The sequence below is a fragment of the Saccopteryx bilineata genome, chromosome 3 (genome assembly GCF_036850765.1).
Source record: "Saccopteryx bilineata isolate mSacBil1 chromosome 3, mSacBil1_pri_phased_curated, whole genome shotgun sequence".
Classification (NCBI taxonomy): Eukaryota; Metazoa; Chordata; class Mammalia; order Chiroptera; family Emballonuridae; genus Saccopteryx; species Saccopteryx bilineata.
The window spans coordinates 125,317,344-125,337,283 of record NC_089492.1 but is presented as its reverse complement, the minus strand read 5'-3'; the positions used below and the strand labels follow the sequence as shown (position 1 = coordinate 125,337,283).

General features: G+C 39.6%; 1 protein-coding gene across 1 annotated transcript in view; it reads right to left on the bottom strand.

Moving 5' to 3' along the window:
• The window catches only part of ANTXR1 (ANTXR cell adhesion molecule 1), a 243,937-nt gene that overhangs the window by 214,770 nt on the left and 9,227 nt on the right, over positions 1 to 19,940 (bottom strand). The window contains exons 2-3 of the mRNA XM_066267299.1: positions 4,895 to 4,966; positions 843 to 914 (exon numbers count right to left, since the gene is read on the bottom strand). Of these exons, the coding sequence (XP_066123396.1) occupies positions 843 to 914; positions 4,895 to 4,966 (144 nt within the window). The remainder of the gene's footprint in view (positions 1 to 842; positions 915 to 4,894; positions 4,967 to 19,940) is intronic.

The window sequence follows — 19,940 nt, the reverse complement described above, 5'->3', positions numbered from 1 at the left end:
CTAGAACATCTTATTCCATCCTGTCAGTCCTATTTCAGTTTTAGAAGAAGAATGGTATAGACTAAAGTCTTCCTGTTCTCCCTTAATTTACCATCCCTTTTTCTAATACTGTATATCCATACATAACTCCCACATGTGCCTCCCCATGGTGTTTCTCTCATAGGGACCATATCACTTTTTAAAAAGTAGATGAAGTGTCACTAACTCAAAACTGTCATCTCTGCTCTCAATGTACCATCCCAATTATGAAGAAGTGACAACGTCTTTGTTATTGCTAGATTTCATCTGCAGGTGGTAAAACCCTAAATAATATTTTTGTTAAGCTAGACTTCAGTAATCTTTCTATGTCAACAACATTTTTCCATGCCTGATTCAAATTTCTTTTTATTCTGTGGTATCACAAACCCTCCCTTTCTATTCCCTGCCTTAGTAATTATGTATGACAATATTTCAAGTGCTTCTCTCACAGTGTGCTTATTAGATGTCTGAAACCTAACCCACAAAATAAATTTAATTTAAATGAAAGAAAATATAGTCCCCTAAGAATTTGGTTTGCTGACATTTTGCTCCAAGTTGGCAGACCGAGTCACCAATCAAATGTAAGATTTACCTTAATGTGATTTAGTCATTTATAAAATTTCACCAACATCAGGAAATTCTATCAAAATCATCACAGAGTAAACTAGCAGATGGATCAATGTGCAAAGTTCAAGGCTTAAGGGAAAATAGAGAACTATTAGATTAAAATGACTGGCTGGTCAAGGTTGGCAGTAGGGCAGAAATATGAGAACTGCTCAAGAAAAGATGGGCATTATTATGACAGGGAGGGAGAGCATCCTTACCTGTCCTCTGTTAGCTTCATTAGGGTTGTTCCTCTAGTAGAGAAGACAATAAAGGACATCCTTAGCTGTGGGCTGAAAAGGAAAAGAAACTCTATTCAGGCAGGTAAGAAAACTGTGGAATGCCATTCTCTTCCAGGCTTCCTCCTTGCCCTCACTGCTGCCCAAACTGAAGACTACAACCAAGGGGCTTCCAAAGTTGGTGTTGCAAGTATATACCAGCAGCATACCTGAAGCTATGGACCAAAGAGAAAATCCACGTTGCCTGCCTGGAGGCTGCTTCTGATTTAATATCACCATCAGTGAGTGCAAATTATGAGGAAGCAAGTGAGATTTCATCACTGCCTGTGCTCTGTCTGAAGAAGTGTGTCCCTAGAAGAGGACTGGTCTACATGGTGTCTATAAAAAGGGAATCCTGATAGACAAAATTTGATAGTATCTCCACAGTTGTCTGGTGTATCTTACGAGGAAGAGAGTGTCTCGGGCTATTGTAGCTTTTTCTCATCAGCCATTAGATCATACACGAACTCCTTTTGCTCTGAAAGTAGGATAATCATCAGCTTTTAATTTCTACTTGGCTTCCCAAGGAGGTCATCCTATAAGAAGTGAATGTGCTAATAGGCCATAAGAATATCTATTACACTTGGCAGTTATATTTCTCATTATTAATGAATATATTGGCATGGTTTTTATACAGCAGTACGTAAGAGTTTTGTTGATGTGAAATTCACACTCTGGGAGTCAGAACCACTCTCAGCTAAGGACCAAATATGCGTCTCTGTCTAAAGGATGGACTGTCAGACGGCAGTGGATTCACCAATGGGATGCCATCCTATGGGGTTCTTTCTGGGTGGCCGACTAGTTCATCTATCATGCACCAACCTATTTTCTCTATTTACAATGCAGTAGTCTCCCAAACCTGATCTGGCCCCAACTCTTACAGTTCCCACTTAAACATTTCTCAAACCTGTCCCTCTTTTCCATCTCTTAGCTTAGGAACTTGCTGTCAATCATCTGACCATTGCAATTATCACCCAGGGCAGACCTTGCCTATCACCACTCTTTGTTCCACGGCTTCCAGAATTATTTCCCTAAAATAAAAATCAGATCTTGTCAATCATCTGCAATAAAACCTCTGATGGCTCCTACTGCTTCCAGGATAAAGTCTGCATTTATTACACATGTTTGAAGCATCTTTGGAACCCTTTAGCATGGTATTTAGTGCATGGTAGGTGCCCAAGCTATACCTGGTGTGTTGAACATTGGTTTCCTGAAACAGACTTGGGTTCTCTGTATATGACACCATGCTGACTGTTACCACCTCAGCAGTGCTGGCCCAGCAGGATACCATGTTCTAAATAACAATAGTAGTGATCAGACTAATTATGGCCAAACTTACCAAGTGCTTACTATGTGTCAGGTACTATTATAAATCTGTATTATCTCATTAGATTTAGAATGACATTATGAGATCAGTAGTATTATTATTCCTATTTTCCACAGAAGAAAACTGAGACCCTGGAAGATAAAGATCACACAGTGAGAGTGTGGTAGATCTGGGGCTTAAAACCAAACATTCCGATTCTAGAAGTTAGGCTTCTAGCCATTGTAGCACACTGCCTCTCTTATGCAGAGTTCAGCTCTGGAAAGAGTAAAATTTAAATGTGGGAAATGTAGGTCTCCAAAAGGCAGTTGATTATGATTCTGGGCTGGAGACACCATTTGGGAGTTCTCAGCAAAATGATGTGAGTAAAGCTGTTCAAAGAAAGTGTCAGCAGTGAGAAGGGATGTGAGCCAAATTTAAAGCCAACATCAGCATTTAAAGGCCTGGCTCTGGTCAGTGAGATGAAAGGAGAATCGGGAGCCAGATGAAGAGAGAATTGCAAGGGAAGACAGACCTCAATCCAACAGCGCTCCTCTAGCAAGCAGAAGCCCTGCGAGGCGCTCCCTGGTTTTGTCCGCCAGTCTGCGGCATCACTTAGTGACTGGGTGAGAGCAAGCAGGCAGAGGGTGGGATAACAGCCAGATGGCACTGGGTTAAGGGATGAATAAGAATTAAGGATATATGGAAACAGCAAGTCTTTAAGGATATTTTAGTGAGAAACCAGTAAGGAAATAGGTTAGTGTTTTCAGGAAAACATGGTCAAGAGATTTATTATTTCTTTTTTTTAGACAAGGGGCAGGAGAGATTAGTTTATGTCTATAAATGTGGACATGGAGCCAGGGAAAGGTAGAGAAAAATACAAGGAATAGATCCTGGCCAGTTAGCTCTGTCAGTTAAGAGGGTTGTCCCGAAATGCCAAGGTTGCAGGTTTGATCCTGGGTCAGAGCACATAAGGGAAGCAACTGGTGGATGAACAACCCCTGGAACAAATGAACGCTTCTCTAGGATAGAGAGGTTAGTAGGTTGTTCCTTTCAATTCTAAGCTACTATGATTCTCTTAAATAGTTTGCTTTTAACACCACCCACGTATCTGCTTCTTTCCTTTCTCTTTACTTTTCCCCCAACCTCCCCCCTCCTCTCAGCATCTGTTTTTCTCATTCATCTGGGATTAGATGCTTCCTGCTGCAGCTTCCAATTTTGGGTATCACAGAGAACACCCTCTCCAATCAAGCAGACAGGTACATGTTGAGATCAGTACTTGAATTTGGAGGAAACACATCTGTCATTACCCTGGTCTCAGAGGAGAACTTGACTTCTAAGACAACTTTATTCTAGAAAGTACATGGTTACTCATACTGGCTGGAAGCATACTGGCTACGAAGTCATCAGCAAGAGAGGAGCTACTTTAGAATTTACAGTTGGAAACAATTTTACCAAAGACCTTGATAGCCTTTCATGGAGGTGCCTTCACGGACCTCCATGAAAGCTATCACAGTTGTTTATCCCTTGAAGGCTGCACCCAAGGAGGGTAAAATGACTTCCTTTCCTTTACTAGTGGGTTATTTTATTTATTTTTATTTTTTTACAGAGACAGAGAGAGAGTCAGAGATAGGGACAGACAGACAGGAACAGAGAGAGATGAGAAGCATCAATTATTAGTTTTTCGTTGCGACACCTTAGTTGTTCATTGATTGCTTTCTCATATGTGCCTTGACTGCAGGCCTTCAGCAGACCGAGTAACCCCTTGCTTGAGCCAGGGACCTTGGGTCCAAGCTGGTGAGCTCTGCTCTAACCAGATGAGCCCGTGCTCAAGCTGGCGACCTCGGGGTCTCGAACCTGGGTCCTTCCTCATCCCAGTTCGACGCTATATCCACTGCGCCACCACTTGGTCAGGCTACTAGTAGGACCTCCGAGGCTCCTGCCATGTTTATAGTGACAATGTTCAAAACTGCGTTATCCTCTCTTGGGAAGTGGTGTTGAGAAGCTCAGAGAATTCTACCTAATAGGACACATAGCTAGTTTGCACAGAACTGAGGGGAGTTCCCACATTGTAAGACATTCAGGGCTGAAATGGGGAAAGTTTTGGCAAACTAGGATGAATTGGTCACTTTACATACACCCTATACTCCCTACACAGGAGTCTCCCTAGAATGAACCTATTGCTCCAGCTTAATACACTGTGAAAGAAAATGTCAACTATCTTTCTAGAAGAATATATTATTCTACAAAAGAGTAATAAAGTTAAAATTTTGGTCTTCCAAACTGGAGTCTTCTTGAAAACACAAAGTCAATAGTCATTCTAATTTTTTAAAATTTATTTTAGAGAGGGAAAGATAGGTAGAAAGATGATGATAGATAGATAGATAGATAGATAGATAGATAGATTAATTTATTGTTCCACTTATTTATGTATTCATTGGTTGACTCTTCCATGTGTCCTGACCAGGGATCAAACCTGCAACTTAGGCATATTGGGACAATGTTGTAATAAACTGAGCTACCCAGCCAGGGTACCAATAGTCTTCCTAATCTCTGGCTAAGATTGGACTCTCACCCAAGATCTGAGAGTCTACTTTTGTCAAAAAGCATCCCTAACATAGTTAGTAATTTGCAGAATAGCAAATACAAGTTGGTTTTGCTCGTGGCAGAAAATTATGCATGTGTTTCTCACCTGATGAATTTATGAGCCAACTGTTCCACAAAGTAATAGATCTCATTCCAGTGGTGCAGCACACTTCCTGATCTGGGAAAACAAAAGCAGATGTTCCTTCATCAGGTGTTCATTTTGTCTTTAGCTTTTACCATTTCTTTTCATAGTCTATTCATTGACATTTGACTTATACATAAACTGGGCTCATTATCTGAAGCTTCTATAAATTTAGAAATTATTTGAAATAATGTTTAGAATTAATGTTAGAGTTCTTAAGATTTTTGTTAAAGAACTCCCTTCACTCTATTTCCCATTCGTTCCCATACCACATATTCATACACTAACAAACAAACAAACAAACAAACCTGGGCTCAATCAGACTTACAGGTTAGTTTCAAATCTTTAAAAGACTGTTATTTTTTTTGTGCTATTTAAATCATTCCTTTGATAAAGAAAGAAAACCAACACCAATTTGTTTAAATAAAATTAGCACAAACTAGATGCCCAGACACATACCCGTAAGCAAATCTCCCTTTTCAAACAACAGTTCAATTTCATTTGTAAATATAAAGGCAAATTTTCTAAAAAAAAAAAAAAGTCGCAGCAAAATGAATCCAACTGGAAGCCAAGAGAATAGTAATTAATTAATTGGCAAAGTTCATTTTACAAATGTATTTAAAGTTCAATATGTAAGAAAATAGAATATAACTAGTCATTCTAATAAATAAATAAATAAATAAATAAATCCTACACAGCTTTTTATTTATTAAAAAGGAAATTCCTTGCTGAATAAAGAGGAAAATATTTTCTAGGACATAGAGAATTATAGAATTTTAGATCTAAAAAGGGCTTCTTTATTTCCCAAGGTGACTTCTGTTTTGCAAATACTATTTATAACAGCTTCAATTTAGCTTGTAGGTCTTTCCATAGTGCTCGTACTCAATCTGTTGCAGTGACTTTGTAGTAGGTCTTTCTATTCTAACCCACTCTTTTTTGTAGCTACCAGGCCTCTTTCCTTTCACTTAAGGATCTGTTTCAGCTGAGCTCTGTATTTTTGCCTGTCATTCTAATAATTGTTGAGGTTAGAGTTTGCTCCTTTCAGTCTGACATTTTCTACTGCAAACATTTCCCACTAGTTTCAGATTACTTTTATTTTTTTATACACTCATTTACCTTAATTTTAACTTCTAGATAGTTATTTGTGGCTATTTCTCTTTGAGTCAAACTGATTTATATATGTTTAAGACAAACCCATGCAAAGTAGATTTTATGCCTTCTCCTTTATGGTACAATATCCTTAAAAATTCTCATTGAGGGTCATCCAGCCCTGTGAGGAGAATTTATTTTTCTCTGCCCCAGGTCTAGACAGTCCAATGTGACACAAATGATACAATGAAAGTCTCCATATCATAAAGATATTTCACTTTACCCAAATTAATCTATAACTTCAATTTTAGAAAAAAAATCTGATAGGATATTTTATGAAACTCAATATCTGACTTTAAAAATGAAATGGAGACTAAACATCTGAAAATCATCAGGCAATTATGAAAGAGAAGAGCAAAGCCAAAAGCTTGCCCTGTCAGCTATAATGACCTCATGTACACGACGCGTGACATAACAGCAGAGCCAATGGGGTGACATAACATAACAGAGAGCCTAGACCTCAACGTATGGGGTCCTGCTATGTAGTGAAAGAAGTTTCAAATTGAGGAATACGAATAAACCCTTCGCCTGACCGGGCAGTAGCACAGTGGATGGAGTATCGAACTGAGAAGCGGAGGACTCAAGTTCAAGACCCCTAGGTTGCCAGCTTGAGCGCGGGCTCATCTTGTTTGAGCAAGGCTCACCAGCTTGAGCCCAAGGTCACTGGCTTGAGCAAGGGGTCACTCAGTCTGCTGTAGTCCCCCGGTCAGGGCACATATGAGAAAGCAATCACTGAACAACAACAACAAAAAAGAATAAACCCTTCAATAAATGATGCTGTGACAATGGATTTCTAATTGGAAAAAACTCATTAGATCACAATCTCATGCCAAATGTAACCCAAGGTGTAGTAAATCCTAATGGGAATGACAAAACTTTAAATTCATTGGGTGAATTATAGAAGACTTTTATGTCATCAGGTTAATGAAGGGTTTCTTCAACCAGATACAGAAAGTAGAAATTGTTTTGTTTTTAGAAAGAATAATTTTGACTACCTGAAGTATCTAAAATTCTGAATTACAAAATATACCATAAACAAGTTTTCAAAAACAAGAAAAGAGTGAGAAGTTTGTCTGCAACAGATATAAAAAGCAAAAATTAGTTTCTATATATATAAATAATTGATACAAGTAAATATTAAAAAGGCAAACAACAGAAAAATAGACAATGGATCAGATCAAGCAGTCCCCTGAAGGATGGTAAATCAGTATTTGAAAAAAATTATGCAACTTTTCTGGTAAGTATAGAGATGCATATGGGTTGACAAAAGTAGGTCTACAGTTGTGAGTATGCAAAACACAAAGTTTATTCTTGTATTACTATTTATTAATTATTGTATTATTTGTATTACAACTGTAAATTTGTAATTTATACTACTTTGCCCACTGCTGTATTTAAACACTTGTTTGGGGAAGAGCAGGCTGTTTCATGTGGTGGCAGCATAAGGTCCACAGAGTAGGGGGTGAGGGGAGAATGGGGAAAGGGATCAGGGTGAAGAGGAGGGTGGAGGTGCCTCCTGGCAAAAATCAACCTTTCCCATAACCTTTTTCATTCCAATCTCTCAACTTTTACACAAATCCCTTCTGCTTGTGACACTCAATGTCCACACTGGCAAACTCCCGCTCATTCTTCAGGACTCAACTCAGTCTCTGCCTGTTGCCCTTGACAACAAAGATAGGGCTCACTGTCCCTGCCTCATGCTCTCGGGGAACTGTGTTTGTCTCTCAGTCATCACCCTCTGATATGAGGTTGCAATCACTTTATTGTCAAGCTCCTCTTGTGAGGTTCTTAAGGATATCTTCCTCTCCAGCATCGACTGGCCTGTTGAAAAGAAGAAAGAAGAGCATGGAGAGGAGAAGCCTCTATTGCTCATGGAAGCTCCTGACCTTCTGCCAGCTGGACAGCACCTCTTCTTCCCTCATTTGGTTAAATACTCTGGGTTTGGGGTCAGATGGCTCCAGCCAATTCCTGTGACCCTACGTGAACCCGAGGAGCTTTCCCAGCTGAGTCAATGATTCTAGAGCACAGCTCCTTGGTGAATGGGCTTACATAATCATCATCGATAGATCTCTGAGCCTAACGGCAGCTGGAAGTCTCCCAAGAGCTTACCAGAACTGCATATAATACCCCTGGGCTTTTAATGCTTTGGACATCCTCATTCATTAGAATACCAGCCACCATCCTGGCCAGGATTCCGTTGTCTACTTTAAATCTCGAAGACTGATCCCAGCTGTTCCTTCAGCAATGAGGTAGGTGGTCTGGTCCTCGGAGTCCTGGTGAGGGTCTGGTGGATATGGCCCAATGTTTTGTCTCAGAGGAGGCACCACATGGTTGACTGACTGTAAGCCATAGTCCAATCCAGAATTCTATAACTCCTTTCCACTGGGATCAAGAGATTCCCCTGGACACTGGTCATCTGTGTCTACTTCTGAAACGCAATGCTATGCTTTGTTCCATGTGACTAGGACAAGTACTATCTGAAAGTTTGGTTACTGAGGGACACTGTAAGATGTCCCACACCTACCCCATCTGAGTTCTATTTCTTCATCGGTAGAGAAGTCCTGCAGTGATGGAATTATATTGGGAGGAGAGGCAAAGTGTTGGTGAAATAGGGACTTAAACTAGGATTAAAGGACTATTCCTGGCCCTATGCTTAAGGAGCAGGTGTTTGGAGTAAATCTTTTTTTGGTTTATTACTTCTTTGTTCTCAAGGACTGGCTCTATTTCACAACCATAGATCAATTTGCATTCCTTTGTGTGTTAAACAGGATCACCCAATGATAATTCATTTTCTTTTATCTTAAAACATTTCATTTTCACTCTATTTCTAACATGTAAGATTTATATAATTTTGGTATTTATCTGATTTGTTGATGCTAGACACAAGGGAAAGATTCAAGCACTATCCTGGGGTGCTGAGAAAAGTTTAGATCTATTTGGAAAACTTATCAATGAGCAGGTGTTTAGTTTCTCAAGAAGAAAATAAAATAAGGACTCCAAGATAAGACTGGAGGTGCGGAGGTACTGACCGGCTTGCTCCTCCCATTCTAACTCTGATTAATAATTGCCCTATAAGTGCTGAGGTTTGTTGTTCCATATTTACACATGATTATTTTTTATACAATTATGTAAGCCACAACCATAATATACCCCCTTTGGGACACACTTGAGACATACATAGCCTGTTCCCTCAAACATCAGGGGTAAACATAATCTTCTAAGATTCTGGGAACCAAACTGGGTTTGTCTTCTCTGGGTTACCATGATATCCCAAGAGGCCTCAGCTATTAAAGGGGCAGAACATAGGGTTATCTAGATCTGTACCTTGGAATCCTTCTAGTCCTTATTACTGAGACTTCTTAACCTACACATGCATGCTCTGTCCTACCCCAAGATCAAATTGCCCCATGAAAAAGGAAAGAGCTCCGGTGGGGGTGCTGCTTATGTCTAACTCAAATCCCCAGGACCAAGAGGCTGGTTCACCTAGTGTCATTGTCCTCTCCTCTGCCTCATCACCACCCAGTAGCCAGAGCTGGACTTTCTAATCCTGAACTCTAAATCTCACCCACTTGCCCTCTGGCACCTACCTAGGGACACCTCAATCAGAATCCTCCCCTTCTTTCACAAGGATAGATATGCTGAGCCTTTGACTCAGTTTGAACTTCCTGTTAAAACATGCATGCTTCACCTGCACTCTGACTTGTAAACTAGTTTCCTGGTTTGAAAGCTGCCCTAGTAGCTACACCCAGAACCATCGACCCAGGGTGGTATGCCAATGTTCAGACCCTTGCCTTCCTTTCAACCCCGCTGACCTGAGTGATCACAACCAGAAGTAAGGTGTTGACTGGGGAAGTGGCAGAGAGAGTGGATCCAATTCCAGCATCTCTCCACCCTACAAGGTGTAAAATATCTCATTTATCATGCCAGGCAGTTTGTTAATGATTTTAAAATCCCAGCCATGGAATCCCAATATTGTCTCAGGCAGTAAAGGCTCTCCCAGTCACTATGGCCAAAGCTCCGAGGTAAAAATAAAAACTCTTCTATAGCCCTAGTATAATTAGTACTGGGACGTGTTCCATTGGACTCTGTTGTGGATTCTCTGTGTGTGTGTGTGTGTGTGTGTGTGTGTGTGTGTGTGTTTAGAATTGTCTCTTAACACACAATTGCTGGAAAAACTATAGTCACAGAGTTGAAATGCTCATGTTTTAGAAATCAGTGGATGTGAAGGGTCCCTGATTTTTTACTTCATTAGATCCTAACTCAAATGCAATTCTATTCCCTGAAGACATCCAAGGGTCATCTGGGTATCAGGATGGTGTGGAGGAGTCAGGCCCTTTCATAGCATCTTGTGCCTTGATTCCACAAAAATATATCTCAAAAAAATTTGAAATTCAAGTAGCCTCCCAGAAATTCTGCTTGAACACCATGTACAGAGTTCTGTGCTGGAAGATTCATTCAATATACCTGGGTCTACTCAAAATCAGAGTCAATACCTTCCCACACCTCCTTCTGACCTGGCTTTGAGAAGGGCTCCCAAGACCACAGGGAGGCAAAGCCACCCGTCCATAGTACTACTAGCCCCACAAGGTCACTGCTTGGGGAAGCTCCAGCATGTCTTACTTCTTTTTGTTTTTCTATGCCCTCTCCAGGGTTTGGAATATGGTAAAAAGTTGACAAATTTTTATGACATTGCATTCCCTGTGTGTTCTCAGCATAGGATTGTGCATTTCCATCAAATTACGGTTCAATTACTAATTGCAAGGTCTAATATGCAAAGAGTGGGACAGACAGAAGAACTCTGAGTCTCATTCTGATTTGTTTTCTGAAATAGATTCTTTTGTGTTTATGTGCGTTTCCAAACCTCCCTGTGGCTAAACTCTAGAAACACAGGCTCTTTCCATTAGCCACATACACAGTTAGAGTCAGAAGAATAAAGTGGGCCAAATTAAATTTAAATTGTTTGTCCCCCTTTTTTGCACGCCGGTTAGAATAAAATGAAAGGGGAAAAAAGAAAGCTCATAGTTGGAATCCTCACCCAGGGAGTCTTTTAAATCTGGAAGAGCAGAGTTGCTCCAGGGATGGAAATTGTAAAACTGTCAGTCCTGCTTTTCCTTAGCCCCACCCGGCTGAAGTCACTGATGTCCTCAGCGCCCCACCCAGGTCCCCAGCTAGCCTAGTCCTGAAGGGTATGGCAGCCTCAGCCACCACTAACGGGACCGCCAATTAGTTCTGCCATCAAAGGCCCTGAGGTTGTTTGCCCCTCCCTCCACTCCCCGGCTTTCTTCCAGCCCTTCCTTCCTTCCTCCTAACCTCACACTGCACCCTAACTGGCTGGAGCCCTAAAGCCAGCCCCGGCTTTCAGCCCTTACCCTCCTATTACTGACTGGGGTCATGGCCAAGCCTCCCTCCCGCTCAAAAAGCTTGACCTCAACTCTTGCTTCCTCTCCACCTTCTTCAGATAGTGGTCCAGACCCAAACCAAGCCACTAAGAATTGGGCTCGGAGGCCACTCACAGGGCTCCTGTCTGTGTCACAGAGACCCCAGCTCAGGATGCCCAGCCCTGCCCTACTGACTTGTAAAGAATTTTCTTTTAGTTTATCCAACAGATGGCTAGGAAAACAATGATTTTTAAGCTATAGAATGCAACTTATAAGTGATTTGGGAAATCGGTGGGATGTTGCCAACATTTTGGAAAAAAAAAAAAAAGAAAGAGTAGAACTATCAGGATATATTGCACACAGAAAAGTAATGCTATGTTAAACTTTTGGCCAATTATGTTTAAGTAATATATATGTATATATATTATGTCAAGATGTAAACTGTGTTTTTTCTTGTGGATTAAGATCAAGAGGATGTTAGCAAAATACATTCCTTTCCACTTCCACTAATTCCCTTTTCCAACAAACACACATACACGCACACACATACCCAAACCAGGAAAATCTAAAAATATTTTCTGATATCAACTGTTGGTACTTTGGTGCAAGTTCAATACAAAATTGTTACTGTCGTTGTTAAGAAAAAAGAAAATTTGTTAGCTGTCCAAAGGTAATTCCCATAATTACAATGCACACCAGAATGTGACAAATGAGACCCACGGGTCACTAGCCAAAGCCACCACTGTGATCTGTGGGTGACCACCAGGCAACCACGGCCAGACAAGGGAAGTCAGAGGCCCCTTTCCCGTGCATGCCACAGGGCACCATAAGCCTCCCCTCAAACACACAGCCATAGAGTGAAAGAAGGGAATGGGAACCGAACTTAAAAAGACAACCTTTCGTTTAAATTCTTGCATTGGGCTAAGAGTTGCCATTTGGAATCAAGTTGCCTTCCCTCCTCACCACACTTGCACTGACCAGGAGGTTCTTTTGAGGATAAGCAAATTTAAATTACATTCTATATATCTGAGTACCGTGAGAATAAGTTTTTCTACCCTGAGACACGTATATTTGTGAGTACTGTATTTCTTTATATTGCATTTAAAAAATTCCCAAGAGTAGACTTTCTGGGTTAAAGTTTATACAAAATTCTGACTCTTGATAGCTATGACCAACCCCCCCCCTAGAAGCGTGTGACAATTTACTTGTGAGGTTGTTCGGACCAGCCTTTATGAGCACTGAACTTGCTGGCTGACCTGAGTTCAAACTTCTATTCTTCTACTCTTAGTGTGATATTTGAACAGATGTTTCACTTTTGTAAACTTCAGCTTTCTTCTCTGTGCAATGGAAATAATAGCATCTATCTCCTAAAGATTGTTTTGAGGAAGCATCCGGCTCGGATCACAGTGACCTCAGTACAGGACATGGAGGCCGCTGTAACTCACTTCCTGCCCTCCTGATTATTAAACCCTCAAGAGTAAGACATGAAAGGCTCATGTTCTTACCCATCAACCACAGTCAGGATTAGCTCCTTCCAAAATATCTGTAAGTTTTATAAATGAATATGGATTTCCATGATAGTTTTTATGTCAATACATTTTATTATAAGCCACAGATTTTTTATTCATATTTACTATTCATTTGATTTTCTTCATTTTAAAAACATTGAGTATCAATTAGGACCAGCTCCATGATTAGTGGAACCCAGTGCAAAATGAAAATGCTGGGCCCCTTGTATAAAAAGTATTAAGAATTTCAAGGTGGCAACAACAGAACACTAAACTCAGTGCAGGCCCCTGGGCAATTGCGGACCTTGGCATCAGTATTCTTTGCCCATTTTCTATTGGGATGCAAATGTTTTCTTAGTCCAGGAGTCAGCACACTCTTTTTGTAGAGGGCCTGGCCATAAATACTTTAGGCTCTGAGGCCTACATGGTTGCCGGGGCAACTATTCAACTGCTGTGGTAGCACAAAAGCAGTCATTGATAGTAATAGAACAAAATGGGTGTGGTGGAGCTACAATAAAATCTTATTTACAAAAGAGTGTGCAGGCCAGAATTGGCTATTCTCTGTCCCAGGGAAGATAATCTTCCTTATGACAAGATAATATAAAAATCTGATTCTTTTTCCCCTGGTAGCTGAGGTTTTAATGTACTCTTGCTTCTCATTTCCTGTTATTTATTGCTGAGAATGTGGACTGGGCAAACTGTGTCTTGGGTATATATGGAATCATTCTTTGTGACCTAATAAATATTTCATGGGTATTTGAAAGGAGAGTTTATTCTCTGTGGGATATAGGGTTCACAATATACTTATTAAATCAACCTCATTAATTATTATTCATATCCTCTATATCCTTTGAACATGTAAGTATTCAGAGAGATGTATTTTCCGATTCTGCGGAGGAAATCATTCGGTTTTCATCTTTGGTGTTCAAAATAAATAAGAGTTATTGTAATACCTTTCCTAAATGCTGAAGCACTTGCATTCTTAGGATAAATTTTACTTAGCCTTGGCATATATTATTCCTTTACTACACTGTTAGTTTTGTTTTAACTATATTTGAACCATATTTAAGGTTTTTATTCAAATTTGGTCAGACATTTTGCATATGAATGTGTCATATTTGGTATTTATTGATATCAGATATAGGCTAGCTTCCTAAAATGAATTGGGAAACGTCATCTTTTTCTATTTTCTGGAAGAGTTGAACTAATACTGAAATTTTCTGCTCCTTGAAGATGTGATACAATTTTCCATGAAACCAGCAGGTCTAAAACCAAAAGACCTCTTCAGAAGGGCCAATTACGCCTGCTCATATGTGCAGATTTGATTGGGGGAGGGCAAAATCAGAATGAGCATTCACCTGAAAGGATTTTTTAAAAAATCACACCAGACTGTTATTATCACTTGGGCTCAAGATTTGTGGTGGAGTGGACTTGGGATGAAGCAGAAAAGTTTGGGAGCTAAAAGTAAACTAATCTCTTTTGGTATATGAGAATATAGTTGAGTAATTTTTTTTCTTATCCTGCATTAAGAACTTGTATTTTTTCACTTTTTTGAAAATCTATTTTTTTTTAGTTTTATATTTTGCTGTATAAACTGACTGATAACATCCTTGTGACTTATTCACTTTTCATTACTTCCGTTTCTTTTACACCATGCCTTTTCCCCTATGCTTTATTTCCAATACATTTTCTATTTTAATATATTTTCAAGTGAATTATTTTTTCAAAAAGGGTATGTGGATGGTATACACTTTTAATTTTGGTATGCATGAGGAAGCCTAGTTACAGAATTTAAATATCATATTTCATTCAAGTCTTTATAATTATTGAGGTGTTTGAGCATTTAATGTTGTAGACTAAAAAATAAAAACCAAATGGCAATCTGAGTCTTGCTTTTGTTATGTAAACGGATGCCTATATGTTTCCCTTTTGGAAGTAGTATGTAGACATTTCTAATCTTCTATTTAATAGTTTATCTAAGACTGTGTAAATTGTAGATGCTTTTAAAAATTAAAATATTTGATAAGTCCTCTAGACCTGAAGACTTTACATTTTCTTCAGCTCTGGAAAATGATATTTTGTTATTGTTTTTATTAATACATCTCTTATAAATGTTCTCTCTTTCTAAAATTTTTATTTAATATATATTCTGTATTCTTTCCCTTGGAGTTCTGGAAAAGCTTTCTTAAACTGTCTTCTGATAAATTAAATTTACTTTCTGCCATATTCAAAGTGGTGGTCCTTGCTTCCAATGGATATTCAGAAATAACATACTTTTTCTCTAAAATTTATTTTTAGCTTGCTTATTTATTTATTTATTTATTTATTTATTTATTTAGTATTTTTCTGAAGCTGGAAACGGGGAGAGACAGTCAGACAGACTCCCGCATGCGCCCGACCGGGATCCACCCGGCACGCCCACCAGGGGCGCCGCTCTGCTCACCAGGGGGCGATGCTCTGCCCCTCCAGGGCGTCGCTCTGCCGCGACCAGAGCCACTCGAGCGCCTGGGGCAGAGGCCAAGGAGGCAAGGAGCCATCCCCAGCGCCTGGGCCTTCTTTGCTCCAATGGAGCCTTGGCTGCGGGAGGGGAAGAGAGAGACAGAGAGGAAGGAGGTGGGGGTGGAGAAGCAAATGGGCGCTTCTCCTATGTGCCCTGGCCGGGGATCGAACCCGGGTCCCCCGCACGCCAGGCCGACGCTCTACCGCTGAGCCAACCGGCCAGGGCCTAGCTTGCTCTTATGACAGAATTGTCTTGTTTGCTGATGCAATGTTATCTTAAAATTTACTGAAAATACTAATTAGACATTATATTTGTTTAAATGACTTCAATGGTTATTGCCACTTCTTTTATATAACAACCATTATGTTTTAAAGGTTTTAAAATTTGATACACTTTGTGGATAATTTCTTAAACAAAATTACTGTTTTTTATAAGAATCTATATCTGAAAATGGCTTTCTAATTTTTTTTACATGTAGGTGACATTTTGGCTAGGTATAAAGGTATCCATCAAAGGTTTCCACCAGAGCTTTTGTAGGTAACCTATGCTTTTTACCAACTCATAGAATTCTTCTTTTGTCTTTGAAGTTAAAAATTTTCACTAGGATATATCTAATTATTAGTATCTTTTAATTATTTAATTAATTTTCATTGTTACTTGATAAGCCTATTCAATCTGCATTTTCTGGTTTTTCTTCTTTTTTTTTTTTGACTACAGTTGTTATTGAAAAAAGTGCTAAGTTTAAAGAAAATGAAGATGTAATTTTTCCCATCTGAGTTCATAGATCTTCTGAATTCTAGCTCAGGACTTGTTGGGGATGCCAGACCCAGGTTAAGACCCCCTATTTATTGTAGAAAGCCATGAAGATTTGGGGGTCTGTGTGTTCCAACAGTAGATAGCATTAATTAACCTGGCACATTTGCTGATCTGATTTGGCCTGGGAAGGGGCATCTCTCTATATAAGGCCCTTGACCTTTATGTGATTGAACAGTGATAGGCAGAATAATGACCTCCTGCCCCAATGTCCATGTCCTAATGCTCAGAATCCTGATGGCAAAAGAGACTTTGCAGTTGTGATTAGATTAAGGATTCTGAGATGGAGAGATTGTTCTTGGCTCTCTGGGTGGGCCCAAAGCAATCACAGGGGAACTTATAAGAAGGAGGTAGAGGGGTCAGAGACACGGTAGTAAGAGCAAGAGGTAGGAATGAGTTGAGAAGGGACTGTGGGCCCAGGGATGCAGGCGGCTTCTAGAAGCTGACCAAAAAGGAAATGAAGTCTCCCTGGAAGCCTCCAGCAGGAACTCAGCTCTGCTGACACTAGGATGGTTAACCTCCAACCTCCTGTGAGCACCAACTTGTGTTGCCTTAAGCCACTAAGTTTGTGGTTATCTTGGTCCCGTAGCCTGGCTTCCATTTGCTGCTTCCGAATGGCCAATCAGTGGAATTGCACCGTCTGCTCATTTGTGTTCTGATTTCTTTCATTGCTCCATATTCAACTTCGTCTTTTATCAATTTGCTAGGAAATGCTAGGCTCTAGAGTGACTGTGCCAGGTTGGGCCCAGGGCTACCAATCCTCCCCTGCCGGCTCCCGTGTGGGGGGGGTGTCGTTGTTTAAAATCAGAAAAGTTATCTTCCATTAAATCTTTAAATGTTTCTTGAGACTATTCTTTAGCAACCCAAATTATCTGTTATATTAGATATCTATTTCCGCCAATCATTATTTATTAAATTCTCTTTCATCAAATGCAATTTCTATTTAAATTATGAGAATTTCTCAAACGTGCCTTACATTTATTTCATTTTCTGCATTGTTGGTTCTGCTTTTTTCTGCTTCTCAAGTGACTTCATATTTGTTTATATGATTTTGTATTTCCTAAACTGTCCTGGGTCCTTTTCTTCTCATTTCACATTTTATCTCCTGTTTCATAAATTTCTTATTGCATTTAATTTCACTGAAATCATAAAACATATGATGTCAAAACTGACCTCCTTTGCTATTGAAAATTCTTTCTATAAATATGGTCTCTTTCTACCTCAGGAATTTTTGTTTAATCACTTAATTTAAGTTGCTAAAATTTTGTAGGCCCTACTTTCATCTTTAAAACTGGGACTGGTATTTGCTTCCCAAATATTTTATTTACATATACATTTATATTTGTAACACATATTCAAATTTTATATACTATATTATAACATATGAACATATATATGAGATATGTTTTACTCTTGGAACTTTCTCTAAGAACTGCATTTGAGGGAAAGGAGTGACTAAAGTTCGCTTTCTTTGATTGTTCCACCAATTGGGGGAGAGTAGGGAATGGAATAGCTCCTCATCATTTTCTGCAAAGGAACTCCACCCTTGCAAAGTTTGTGTGTTTGTTTTGGTTACATTAATTTCAGCTTGCCATATGTCAGGTGTTTTTGCCTGGTATCCACTCCAGGTCCAGACCTCATTTCCGATCCCTACTGCATCTACATAATCAGAAACAGAACTCTGTCATTTCCTTAGAGGCCCAGGATCGACGGGCAGGCAGACCCAGCAATGCTGGACAGAACCACTGTCACGAAGACATCTGGTGTTCATGGGCTCTCTCTTTCCTGGATTAAGAGCCCCTTCAACTGTCCCGGGCAGCTGCCTCTGCCTGATGCTGATGCACAGTGACAGCAGGATGCAAGAAATGGTTCTTGTCCCTCTTAGGTCCCATTTGTAACTTCAAACTCACTTCCAGATTTGGGATTATTCTTGGGCCTCCTCTAGAACCTTCCTCTACAGACTTTTTTCCTCTTGGCAGCAGAGTTGAAAGTAGACCGTGGCTGACCACCTTCAAATTCAACCCATCTGCTTTGTTTCTAGTGGAATTTCTCACAAGCATGGTGCATGTCAGTGTCTCTGTCCTTAGTCTTTAGACCTGATGCACGCTCCCCCCAGAGGCCTCCTTAGACTTTCTTTTTGAGGGGTGGGGAGCAGTTTTAGACAGCAGTGAAGGAGGCAGTAAAGGAGAAGCTACCTGTTATGTTCAACTTCCTCTTCAGAGGTCAGAAACAAATTTTCTTTTTCATGTCCCAGAAAGCCCTTCAAACCATTAAATTTCAGTGTCTACATTTATGATGCCCTGAAATAGCCCTTCAAAAAGTCACCAATGCCTTAACTTTCGCTAAAGCATATGGCCTTTCTCAGTTCTTTCTTGTTGGATGTATTTATAATATACACAAATATAACAGAATATGTAATGGTTCAACAAACTGATTTTAGAATATTTGGTCTTTTAGAAGGTATAAAGACTAAATATTACAACATGAAATTTATTGAGTACTTACTAAGCATCAGGAATTGTGTTGAGCATTCTACGTTCATTTCCATTTAATAATAATTGCTAGCACTTAATGAGTTTTTCCTATATGCGCGTAGAACTCAGTTCTGAGCACAACAACCCTATATAATACTCTTCACTCCTTTTTTACAGATGAAGAAATTGAGTTCACAAAGAGATTAGGTAACTTGCTTAAGGACACACAACCAGGAAGTGGTAGGATTGGGGCTTGGTGATCTGGCCCTGATGTCCATGTTCTTAGTCCAAACACGAAGCTCATGCAGTCCTCTTTCTGGAGTTTACACCTGTGCTCCTAACACCTATGCAACACTGCCTCCCCATGGAGGGGCTGGGAAATGTACACTTACAATCCATAGTGTTAGGTGCTGAGATACTGAGAAGTACTAGAGAATTCCACAAATTGTCATGGGGATTTGGGAGTGGGGATACTAGGAAAAGCTTAAAATTAAAGCACTTAAATGAAATAAGTGCTTATTTTAATGGAATAAGGTTTACAAGGGGGCTTCACCAGTTTGGCCTTTAAGCTTCTCACTTTTTGTTCATTTGATACTGTCTTTTATGACAATTAATAGTCAGGATGACCATATAGTTTAAACTCTAAGTGATAAACTTTTAAGAATACAATAGAAAGCAATTAATAATTATACTGAGACAAAAAGCATAGCCTAGGAATGTCCTGGGCCATACATTTGTTTATTAATGGTTAGATTATGGTTATCCAATGGCATTTTGTAATCCCTTGACCTCATACTGTTTATTATGGTGACTGGTATATAGTTACAGTTAGAATACTTCACTTGGATTTGGTATGTAATTTCTATAAACTTTATGTTTGTATTATCTTTTATGTAGGAAATTATGGCAGGATGACTATGATTGTGATCATAATCTTCCTGCCACCGAGATATTGAGAAAGCCCTGTTCCAGGTGGTTCCTACAGGTACTTATTAATTGAAACTATATATGGTTGAGCATGAGTTGAGGAAAAGATGATAAGGTCACTAAATACAACCCCAGGAAAAAGAACAACAACACTCAGGGCTATTCCTCTCCATCTCTTGATAAAGGACTCACAGCTCTCTGAGCTGTGGGAATGAGGGATGCTAAAAACAGAAGGGATTGTGAATGATGTAATGTAGAGAG